The 12305-nt window shown below is 47.9% G+C and overlaps 1 protein-coding gene across 4 annotated transcripts in view; it reads right to left on the bottom strand.

Annotated features, from left to right (window-relative positions):
• The window catches only part of CNNM2 (cyclin and CBS domain divalent metal cation transport mediator 2), a 129150-nt gene extending 117021 nt beyond the window's left edge, over window positions 1-12129 (bottom strand). Inside the window, exon 1 of one of the 4 annotated variants that reach the window (XR_003925747.2) lies at window positions 10458-12129. Coding sequence is in view for 3 of the 4 variants with exons in the window: in XM_030030226.2 (XP_029886086.1) it covers window positions 10458-12045 (1588 nt within the window). In the remaining variant the exon portion in view is untranslated. The remainder of the gene's footprint in view (window positions 1-10457) is intronic. The other 3 variants (XM_030030226.2, XM_030030227.2, XM_041127279.1) reach the window with 3 other exon arrangements.
• Window positions 12130-12305: the final 176 nt, after the last annotated feature.

Consider the following 12305-nt stretch of genomic DNA (forward strand, 5'->3'; position numbering starts at 1 on the left):
TCCCCCCTGGGCCTTTGTCAACCGAACAGCAAGACCTACAAAACTGTCAGTCCTGATTATGACAGAGAGGCAGGCTCCGTCATATGGAAAGGGAATAAAGCTTTAAGCGCGTTGTGATCTCTGTAAGGGTCACAGGAAAACGCACACACACTAGTATAGAAGGAACGGAAGCAGGCTTTCCTCTACAGGTGATACAAGAAAGTCTCTCATTTCTCTTGCAAGTGAGCACTCAAATTTTTATTAGCTGATGTTGAGTCTAAAGTACACTGTACAGGATTTTCATTAAGAGACAAATAGACAATGATTTTGATAGGGGTTTTGATTTCTCTGGGAGAAATCCCATTCACATAGCGCAAGCAATTCTTCAACACTAAGAGAAGAAAAAAAATACTCCCAGTGAGCAGTGCAAAGTTCTTGAATGGAGCTGTGGAGTTATCAGTGTTTTCAAGCCTAACCACTCCAAAAGGCTCCAGGCAAACTAGACTATCAGCGAAAAGATAAATTTATTCCCCATGAAGGCAGGGAACCAGCATGGAACAAAGACCAGATCACATTTGAAGAGCAACATAAATCCCATCCTGCTACAACCACATAGTCCGTACAGCGAACTACTCAAAGGACCACAGCCCCAGCTCCTGTGAGGCTTTACTCCTCTCCTCTGCTGAAGGAAAAGCAAGACCTAGGCAGTAAGTCTTCATATAACTGATATCTTGAGAGATGCTTCCTCCCCACATGCTACATCAAGACACTAAAATAAAAGCTGAAAGTCCAAAAGCTTTATCTGTACACATACCTCAGTTACACAGCAGGGGAAAAAACCCACACAAATTCACATAGCAAAACATATCACTCTAATTTATCCACCTTGAAGCAAAAACTTAGTGATGCCCCTTGGAGTTGAAGTTAGAGCTACTCTATTTCACAATTTAGGCCTACCTTAACTAGTACAAAATTTAACTGAAGCCTCTTACTAGATGCCCCATAATATCAACTGAAGGCCCCTGTCTGCACTTGCTATGTACAGGAATTGTAACTGTAAGAGCTGTACTTGCTTCCAGTGGAAAGATGTCCCAGGCTAGATAGGAAGAACTAAACCTGCAGCTTGCCTAAAACCCACAGCCACACCTACTTTCGATGCCAGATTGTAAATTTTTATCAAGAACAAGTTCACACCGGCAGATTTTCTTCCTCTTTTGTAGGAGTCTAGAAATTGCTGACAAGCAATTCACAAGCAATAAAAGTGGGCAACTGATCATTGCTATCCTCACATAACTGTTGCATGGAAAAGGGTCCTGCAGGCTCACTTTCAGCTAAGGGCTGGACTTTGAACACCCCAGTGCAAAGGGCAGGCAGGACAATCTTCTGAAAGCTGGAGGTGGAGTACTGGAAGGAAACCAGAAATGGCAAGATCCCTCTTAAAATTGTTTGCTGGCAGCAGAGTATCCAACAAAGGCAGAGTCAGCATTTTGTTGCCCTCATTACCCATGGACAAGTGGGGAAAATAAAGCGTTGTTCACCTCCACAAAGATCAACAGTCACAGATGGCTCCATCATATCACTGTAAGAGATTATGCCACCATAAAAAACTCACTATAAAAAAAAAAAACCACCAACTTTCATTCATGCTTGCTGTGGGAGATAATCTCAAGCAAGTAGGAGCCCAGTCTGATGGCATGGTTCACCCTACAGAGAGCAATGTTACAACACCGCTCTCATTTGAAGAGCAGATCCTTTTAGGACTGCCAGCAAAAGAATGGTGCAATCCCAACGGAAAGCATTACAGAAAAAAAAACTATACAGAACTTTTGTACTAAATGTATGTGCTCATCCTGGCCCCAGCTCCTTTGGCTGGAGCAAAGCTCTTGCTCAGTTAATTAGTAACTGCAGCAGAATCGTGTTAACTTATAACTCTTGAGGCCTCAATAATCATCAGGTTTCGGTTCCCAGATTGACAGGCATCACACTTACTCTGCCCTTCAAAGTACAATTCCTTGATGAGAACAGCTGTTGCTTCTTATTTAAACACTGAAATTACTATACGAAACAATTTACAAGCAAAATGCTTCAATACAAAAGAGACAACAAGTAAGTTCCATTCACACAAGCTTTCTTAGCTTTAGGGCTTCTGTTCAATCCAGGGCTTGGGTATTTTAAGACGAGTTGGTTACAAAACAAGTTGCTTTTCTAGTATCCTTTCACTAGTCCTCTCAAACAGATACCATCACCAGTAGGTAAAGAGCAAGATTGACTCATGTCTTTGAATCAGAAAAATAACCACAAACACCCAGGTAAGAATCCTAATTTCCAAGATGCCAGCCAACGCAGACAAAGAAACACCTCTTGCATTTACAGGTTGTGTACTAACACAACACTGTTGTCAAAGACAGACAGCCCATATGATGTCCCCTAGACAACACAGAAGTCTAGCAAATCCTGAAAGTCATTCTTCTCTTCAGTGAAAACTGGCTGTCTACCAAAATTCTGGAAGGCTCCCACGCAATTTTAACACAAAACATGAGAACAATGGCTCAGAGGTCTCCAAGGGCCCCTACTCATGACTCTCCAGAGTGGAAAGCTACTACAGACAGACCCATAACCAGGGAAGAGAGCACTTTTGAGTAAAGGAGGACAAAAAAGGAAAGAGTTAGTGGAGACAAGTTTGGAAAGAATCAAAGCCTCTTTGTTCTTGGGGACCAGGAATGGAAAGATAAGCTGAGCCGGCCGCTGTGTTAAGCAGATCCGGTACATGCAGCTCCAGCGGCAAGTCAAAAGAACATCCAATTTCTCTCCAAGCATGATGGATCTCCCTGCCACCTATCTTTCTGATACTGCAACTTCCTGTTTCAAGTTGGAGTGTCAAATAGGGACCTGGTTCCTCCAAGTCCACCTTGTGAAAGTCATGTCCTGGTGGCATGTCCTGGAGTCATAACGTTAGTGGGGGGTTTTGGTGTTTTTTTGTTGGGTGTTTGTTTTGGTTTTTTTAAGGAAACTATGGGAAATCTTTTAGCAGACTTTAGCTTCTCTGCCTCAACTCATAACTATATCTTTTGAAGAATCAGAACTTCATTACTCTGTGTTGTTCAAAAAGCCATTTAGAACACCCAGGGGCTTCTCAACTTTCCTGTTCCAGGCCATCCCTTTCTCTTCCCTACACCTACCTCTCTGTAAGAAGACCTACACTGAGGTGACTAGGTCATTTCTTCCCCTTACAGTTCCTTAACCAGCTTTACTTTTCATGCTATTCTCACAGACGCTTTGTACACCATCACACTTAGCCCTAGTTTATTCCCACCATAGCTTCCTCTGCCAGCAACTATTGGGCCATGCTGGTTTCTAGGCCAAGGGAAAAGGTGGATTCCACCAGAAGAAGGTTACTGACAGATTTATGCATCTCTTTTTCTATGATTATATACTGTTGAAAAGTGAAACAAAAGCCCATCACTAGATAGTCCTGAAATGACTCAGTGACCTTGACAGGAGCCAGGCTGGATGAACCACCTGATTTGGGACTGTTAGCCATGTGCTGTTGGCTAGAGCTCATTAGCACCAAGTATTTACACTCCTATTTGCAGTTGGTACACTGTATTTCAGGACCTTGTCAAATTAACAAGAGTGCCAGGTCATGCTCACCAGGGTATGGTTCAGAGTACTGGAGTACTCTGTGTGAAGGGCTAGTTTTACAAGCTCCATTAGTGAAATTGGGAGGGACTCAATACTAGAAGTGCAATTCATCTACCTAGACTGGCAACTGCACCACAGCTCTGTAAAGGCACATAAGCTAATGAAAAAGTGAGGTCTTGTTAAGTATCAATGGAAAAAGCAAGGCAGGATGAGATATAGACCCATTCAACAGAGTATTCGGCCACTCCTTTCATTCTAGGCCTACTTCATGGTGCCTAAGCAGCTGTAAAACTGACTTATGACTCTTAATACTAAGCATACATTGCAAAGTGTTTAGAAGAAGTGAAGTAGTGAGGCTTCAAATTCTCCAGGTCTTAATTCCTGTGCACTAGAATGTCTGCCCTCCAAGTGAGCAAGACAAAAATCTGGCACTAGTCAACACCAGAAAGATATACAGATTTTCTCTACAGTTTAGTAGCACTGATGCTCCAAGCTAAGTGACCAAGTAATGCCCCCCCCCCCCCCCCCCGCCCACTCACTTTAACGATTCCTTCAATAAGGAACAGAGGGACTGGGGCTCACATGTATGAAGCGTGAGGTGGCTAACTTCCTCGTTTCCTCAATTACCAGCTAGAGTGATACCACAGCCTGCCAAAACAAAAGCTACCTTTGGATGGCTTCATACAGAAGTCACAATCAGAAATGCAACCTTTAGATCTACTGCTTTCTGCCACTAGCACTACAAAGCTACTGACAGGAGATACCCCACTATTGCTGTTTGTCTATGTCCAAGAGCCGACAAAGGTTCGGTGTTGATTAGACACACTCACAGGAAGAAATAAGCATCTAGGGCTATTTAAATAAAGACAGTATCTTTAGTTCCAGAACTTCTTGAATTGCAGCCTGATGAGATCAGTAAGGGAACAAAATAAATTTGCTCTTTTCTAATACTTTCTCTAAGCACCCATAGCCATTGTCGGACACGTACTACTGCAAAGGATTCACTGTCATTGTTCTTACACCCTTAGAGTCAACTGAAGTTCACCAGGAGAGTCTTCTGCTCCTCAGAACCGCATGTTGGCAGAGAAATATTGAAACTCAAAAAAATCTCAGCCCTAGAAGAATACTGCAGTGGTTAAACTACCTGATCATTTTCCTGCACTACTGAATTTGCTCAGAAGTTGACATTCTGCCTCTTCTTTCTATTCTACTCCAGAATTAGCCATGAAATGCTGCTGGCTGCACAGACTGACCTGAAGTTTACATCTGTGCCCATTACAGATAACCTTTACAGACACAGAGAAAGCAGACAGGAACGTGGTTCACTCATGGTGGAATTCACTCCCATCAGCTTCAGTGCAGGAAAGCGTTTGCTAACTTAGCAAACAGTTGAGGGGAGGAAAAGGCAACTTCTTGTCTTTGTTGAATGACAAGACTTGCTAGCAATCAGTTCAAAAGCAATCCAAGAATCATACCCAGCACGAGTGTCAGATTCAAAAGCTCTACTGCTCAAGCCATTTAATTCATCAGTCCTCTCCCTGCCAGCCACCTGAACCACGCATTTCTTTCTACTCTCAGCAGCAGAACGGAGCCTCCAGCTGGGCTCCTCACCGAGGCCAGGGTGAAGCAGCACTGCTGCTCTCGCACAGCATCTCTTCTTCTCCTGGTCCCTAAAAAAGCTTCAGGGAGCCCAGGAAGAACTGGAGCTGGTCTCTGATGCATTCCCCGTAATGCCTCCCCCTCAGCACACCAGCAGGAGGGCTGCCTGCAGTAACCCACATCTGCTTCTCTCCAGTGGAACGAGCACGCATCCCCCAGGAGCTCTGCAAGGCCAGCAAAGCTCTTGGCAGCACAGTACCTGCGGGTGCTACAGTGTCAGACAGCCAAGAAACAGTTTGTCACGAGGCAACCCCCACATGCAATTTTTGTTCAGGGAACAAATCTGCAGGCATATCATGCTAAGTCTTCTGTATCTTGGTGGCAAATTCCCTCCCACCTACCACTCCCCTCCTCTCTTCACACAAAAAAGTCTCCACGCTGGACCTCCTCAACACCTCTCCCTGTATATGAATTTCCCTGGAAGGATCAGAGGAGGTGCCTTTTATTAGTCAAGCAGCCTTGAAAACAATATTGTTTTCCAAGAAGGAGTTTTACATGCCTTTCATAATCCCAGAAGGGATTTATGTAGTTTCTTCCATTTTCTCATAATGTTGCAGTCATAGGCTTACACAGAAAAATGGCTCAGGAGACAGACAACCTGTTAGATAAACTATAAAGTGAGCGTTCAGATCCATTAAATAGAAGTTACTCATGGGAAGTCTGGACTCAGATTCATCAGGATGGGAACCCATAAAACCTGAAAGGGACTAGGAAAGAAGCCACCTACAAGCCTGGGTTAGAGCTGTACCAGAAAGGTAAGTGACCTAATAACAGAAAAGAACCTCAGATCAACAACAATAATACAGAACTTTGGATCCCTGGGCTACCAATCACTTGCTGTCCTACCTGCTTCCAAAAAGAGGATCTCTGTGCTCAAAAGAGGAGTAAGTAGGTCTAGGTGTTCCTTCTCTGCTCCCTCAAAAGTAAGGGGTTTAGGTTTCAGGTTGCTGGGGCTTGGTTTTCTTTGGAGGGGGAAGAGGAACTAGAAAAGAAATGTGCAAAGTTTTCCTCCAGGTCCTATGTCCACACTAAATAGAGCCACCAAACATAACCAGTATTAAAAACAGACAATACAAGACCAACAGAGCGTGAAAAGAAGATCATCAAGTTAAATCTGACAAGGATTTTAGGAAAGAAAAATCTTTTAAGGTCCAATTAGCAATGATTTTAATAAGGAATCTAGGAATTTTCTCAAGGCTGCCATGTGATTCAGAAAAGAAGAGATCAGAACTGCTGCACACAGTTACTGTGACTTCTTTGTAACAGGTTATTAACTCCGATCTTTAGTATAACATAATAGTGGAGACAGATATAAATAAGATCAAAACATATGACTCAAAGTCCCCAGATAAGGAGGACTCCAATTGAGAAACTGCTGCCCTCTGAAGCTGTCCAGGCCACCAGGAAAGCAGCCATACAATGGCTCGTAGAAAGTGGGCCAATCTTAAAATATTACTATTACAACATGAGGCTTTTCAAGCTGAATTCTTGTAGCTCTGGCAGGCAGGGAGCTAGAAATAGAACGCTTTGGATTTAGGATCACACATGCAGAGATCTGCCTGTGAAAAACACCAAGAGCAAGTGCCAGGGAGCATTTCAGCAGAGACCTAGGAAAACTGTCAAAAAGGGGAAAAAGGGAAAAAAAAAAAAAAAAAGAAAAAAAAAAAAAAGGCAAGCCCACACACTTGTCAACAAGAAAAAGGAGACCAGTGGAGACAGATTGCCAGCTTCTTTCCGAAAATGACTTTGTTGCTCATTCACTCCCTGCTGCAGCTTAGGAGCCAGGACACAGATCAATCCTGGAACAGGTAACACCTTGCTCCCCCTTTACAGCAATGGCCAACATCAGAATAGCTGTGCGTGGACTTACTTCAAATGAGATACTTCTTTGCGCTGAGCAAAGCCAGGTGGGTCATTTCTCAAGCCCATATAAAGGGTACCTTACACTTCCTTGCATTAAATTTGAATGATTGAATTCAAGTAAGTTAAGCAGTCAGTCTGCTCAACCTGTAGGCAAATAGATTTGACAGTGCTGGTACAGGTTTAAGGTCTGTCGATGGGAACAGAAAATTGCCCCTCTTTCTAAAGCTATTTATTTATTTGTGAGTAAACAATGCTTTCTAGAAGAGAAGCTTTTTTGCAGACTGCTTCAGGAATCATGTTTATTCACACTTTAAGAGATTAGAGCAACAAGGCAGTTGGAATGTGCTGCAGCTCTCTCTTAAAATTAAGTTTCTTGCCTGGCAGCATGGAAGTGAAACAGATACTTATTTTGCAATTGTGGGCAAAGAACATTAATAATAGGCCCACCACCAAATCCTCCAGCTGTTCAGCCTACGCACCAGAACAAGTACAGAACTACCCATTTCATCTTCCACAACAGCGTAAGGACACATATCCTGCCGTGCTTGGCTTTTAAACTCCTCCTCCTAAGCCTTCACTCTACGCTTTGGTTAAGTATGTTTTAATCCTACCCAAAAAAGTGAGCTTCAAAACCCCACCTAAGCAGCTAATTACCAAACTTCTTTAAAAAACCCAACCAAACAAAAAAAACAAGCCTCTCTCCTTAAACTGAGTAAAGTATTCAACTGACAGGACTGTCACACGAGCTGCCCATTGCACTGAACAGTGGTTGCAGGGACCTGGGTGGAAAAAGGCATACACATGAGTTTTGAAGCAAGCCTACTGCAGCAGAAGGTCAATGCAGTAGGAAGGGAATGATTAAAAACTGTGAGCATATTTATTTTCGACACTCTACCAGAGAGTAACATGCAATTTGATTCTCACCCTTAATTTGTACATTCTCACGGGAATTTGGCAAGGTTGCTTTGAAGAAGAAAGTTTGAAGAACTCTTGCAAAAGACACCGTGCTATGCCAGATCAAGCAAGCTATCAGTTATTTACATTCATTTCAAAGGACACAAAGGAAGCCATTTATTTCCACCATATCTGCACTTTTTAAAGAGAAACCAGTTAAGACAGAGCTGGTCCTTAACACCAGGGCTTGTCCATACAGACCAACCAGCATAGCTGTTCTAGAGTAAACATTTAGGTATGATCAAACTAGCCTGAATTAATTCACAGCTACAGAGACTATTCCCGGACACAGCGATCTCAAGAGGGAACATACATGTTAGGAAGCCATCCTAAACTTGTGCTACTGGGACATTTCCTAGTGCAGGCAAAGGAGGTCCTCTGGCTATCAGGACTGGTCCGCATCTTCCAAGCTACTCAGGAGAATTTTTAAGAAGCCTATTTTAAGCACAAGTTTCAGGAACTGTAAGGAGGCATATTTGGCTTAGCCACACTTGCAGGATTAAAATGTGCACCTAATTCTCCCAGCTATTAAATAAAAGGACTCCTATGTTAACGCACAGGAGTGCATTTGATCTCTTTCAGACGGGAAATAAAGCAACCAACAAAATATTCATTTCTTCAGACACATTACTAGAAACAAAACTAGAAAAAACACAAGTCTCACTATAGATTAAGAACCCCACCATGCTATCTGGAGTCCAAATAACCGGGGGGGGGGGGGGGAGGAAGAACCACCGTGTGACCACACATGCAGTGAAATCCATTTTAACCAGCCAACAGTTAAGTGACTTAACTGCGTTTTCCAGATCCGAGCTGCAGATCCCGCAGCACAGAAACCACAGCCAGGGGAGGCTCTCCCTCATCTCTCCTTCAACAGCTCCGAACCCAAGTAAGATTTCCCCATCACTACACAGAGGCAGAAAGAGATAAAGAAAATCACTGCTGCACTGGTCAGTAAAAAGCAGGAGTATGTTCACCTTCTATCCGTGAAGATGAAATGAAGATGAGGAAACCAATGGGGTAACCCTCCAAAAGCCCAAAACTGAGTTAAGCAGGAAGAAAGAGATCATATGCCATGCTGTCAAAGTTCAGCATGTGGACAAAACAGCACCTGAAATCTAAGTGGTAATTTAAATTTATCACCTAGAAAGACCATTCACCAATTTACAAAGTTCTTTCCAAGGTAACTTTTGCAGTTGATAAAAGGTGAACTCAAATATTCTCCATTAGCCTAACTGTGGGGTCAGTGCAACTGTAAAGAACTCCTCTTTCAGCCAGGTCATCTCCCAGGGACTGAGCTGCTCAGGGGTACTTTGATCAGATCTCCCTGGGCACGATCAGCTCTGTGGCACTCCAACAGCCTTCAGTTTTCCAGCACGGGAGTCCACACATTCCAATCCGTTTGAAATTTCACTTAACTTTCTTTGAAAGCACTCTCCTGCTCAGGCCACATAGCATTATTATTTGACCTGCAGAAAGGAACAGATTTAAAAAGGAAAACCAAAAAAGCTTTTTCTTCTCTCATAAGCAAAGGCTTTTAAGAGGAATTAAGATGCATTTGTCAGGTCAACACCTCCTACAGTTAAGACGGGACCGGAAAGCCTCAGTCCCGTTCTGATGCAACTAATACACACATTACACCGTAGAAGTAGAAGGGGTCATGTCTTTGCTGAGCTTGTGGTCCTGGTGGGGCAGAGGGAAGCCTAGGTAAAAAGACCCGTAACTCCGAAGTGCAGCAACGATGGGTGCTTTCGAATACATTTTAAGACCCTGAAACTATTTACGAGTTACAAGATCAAAGCGTCAATCAAAATAACTGGAACACGAGCACAGAGCTGAGGTCGGCCAGCTGAGCCTATGAATGGAGCTAAAACGCCTTGTTTATCTCAGCACGTGTGCGCGCACTAAGCCTGAAAGATACCCAAGCAGCCCACCCGCTCCTCACTGTCAGGCCAGCTGAAAAAGCACGGAGAAGTAACGGGCAAGTTACAAGAAGCCAAGTAACGGGCGCGGATTCCCGTCAGCGGTTCTCACTATAATGGACAGATGAGTGGAAAAAGCAAGAAAGAAAACAACCTTGCTTGGCACCATGCCCACACACACATCCCAGTGCAGTGGGGAAAAGAGGCCGGGGGCACATACCAGCCGCGTATCAGCTTTCTGGCCCAGGGAACGGGCAGGTCTGGCAGATGCCTAAACACTGGTCCCTCTCTGTCCCGAATGCACCTTCCCAAACCCCCTCCACGAGCAGGAACCCAAGGGGCCTCTCTGCAGAGCTCCCTCACCTCAAGAAGGTAGACGCTGACCACAACCAAGCAACACCTCCCACGCCCGCGCCCCCACCACAGGCAAGAGCCCACCTTTCTTGAACTCCTCCAGCATGGCATCGAGCTTGGTGTCATTGAAGACAAAGTGCAGCGGATGGTTGTAGAAGCGGGTGATGGTCTTGAGCGGAGTGCAGTCATCGGGGTCCACAAAAGCCAGGTCCTTAACGAAGAGCAGGTCCACGATGTTGGAGCGGTCACCCTCGAAAACGGGGATGCGGGTATAACCGCTCTCCATGATCTCAGACATAGTGTTGAAGTCGAGCACAGCCTCGGCAGCGATCATGAAGCAGTCTCGGAGGGGAGTCATCACGTCCTCCACGGTCTTGGTGCGCAGCTCCAGGGCTCCCTGGATAATGTTGAGCTCCTCCTTGACTAGGTCGTTATAAGGGTCGGTGACGCGCAGCATCTCCAGCAACTTCTCACGGTTATAGACCGTGCCGATCTCCTGGCCCAGGACACAGTCCAGCAGTTTGCTGACAGGGTAGGAGGCCGGGAAGGTCATCATCATGAAAAACTTGGTGAGGAAGATGGTGTTGGCGCCCACGGCCAGGCCGTGCCGAGAGCAAATGGCCTGCGGCACGATCTCGCCGAAGATGACGATACCGATGGTGGAGACCACCACGGCCACCAGCCCGGAGCCGGCGATGTCGTCCAGCAGGATGGTAAGCGTGGTGTTGACCAGGACGTTGCCCAGCAGGAGGGAGCAGAGCAGGTAGTTGCCCTGGCGGCGCACGGGCTCGATGCGCTTGGCGTAGTTCTTCTCTTTGTCCGTGCCGCAGTTCTGCACGATGCGCAGCTCCATGGGGTCCAGGGCCATGAGGCCCAGGTTGAGGCCGCTGAACATGCCCGAGAGGCAGAGGAGGAGCGAGATGAAGATGACCTGCAGCCAGAAGGGCAGCAGGAACTTCTTCTCCTCGCCCACGATCATCTTGGTGTCCTCGCCGTCGTGGTAGATCCAGGTGGTCTCGCCCCAGGGCGGGGGCCCGGCCGGCCCCTCGGCGCCCGCCAGCCCCCCGGCGGCCCCGGGCCCCAGGGCGGCGGCGGCGGGGGCCGAGACGGAGGTGCACAGGTAGTAGGACTTGCTCTTCTCCGTCTTGCGCAGGGGCTTGATCTCGATCTCGATGATGCCCGAGGTGCGGCGGTTGAGCACGATGTGCGGCAGGATGATGATGTCCGAGGTGCGGATGCCGCAGCGCTGCGGGGCGCCGCCGCCGCCGCCCGCCGCCCCGCCGCCGCCCCCGCCGCCGCCGCGCCCCGCCGCCCCCGCCGCCGCCCGCCCGCCCCGCCGCCGCTCGTGCTCCGTGAAGGCGATGCGCGACCAGGTCTCGTTGTTGATGTTCTGCCCGTAGACCCGCAGCTTCACCCGCGTCCGCTCGCTCACCCGCAGCGCGCCCCCCTCCATGAAGGAGACGTCGTCCGTGTCCTCCAGCCGCAGGCCGATGATCACCGTCTCCTCCGCCGCCGCCGCCGCCGCCGAGGGCGGGGGGACGACGGCGGCGGGCGGCGCGGCGGCGGCGGCGGCCGGGGGCCGCCGGCCCAGGCAGCCGCCGAGCAGCAGCAGCAGCACCACCCGCGCCCCCCGGCCGCCCCCCGCCATGTTCCCACCGGGCAGCGCGGCCATCTTTAGTCAGGGCTCGGCGCCGCCGCGGCCCCGCATCGCCGCGCGGCGCCTGCGGCGTGCCCGGCTCCCCCGGCGGCGGCGGTGGCGGCGGCGCGGCGGCGGCGGCGGCGGGCGAGGCGGCGGCGGGCACGGCTGCCCGCGGGACCCGACAGGCGGCGACTGCCGGGCCGGGCCGAGCCGAGCGCCGCCTCAAGCCGCTGCCCTCCCCGCCCCTCCCCGCCCGCCGCGCGGGGGCGGGGCCGGCGCCGCGCGCCGCCAAT

Source organism: Aquila chrysaetos, chromosome 11 (assembly GCF_900496995.4).
Source record: "Aquila chrysaetos chrysaetos chromosome 11, bAquChr1.4, whole genome shotgun sequence".
In the NCBI taxonomy this organism is placed as follows: Eukaryota; Metazoa; Chordata; class Aves; order Accipitriformes; family Accipitridae; genus Aquila; species Aquila chrysaetos.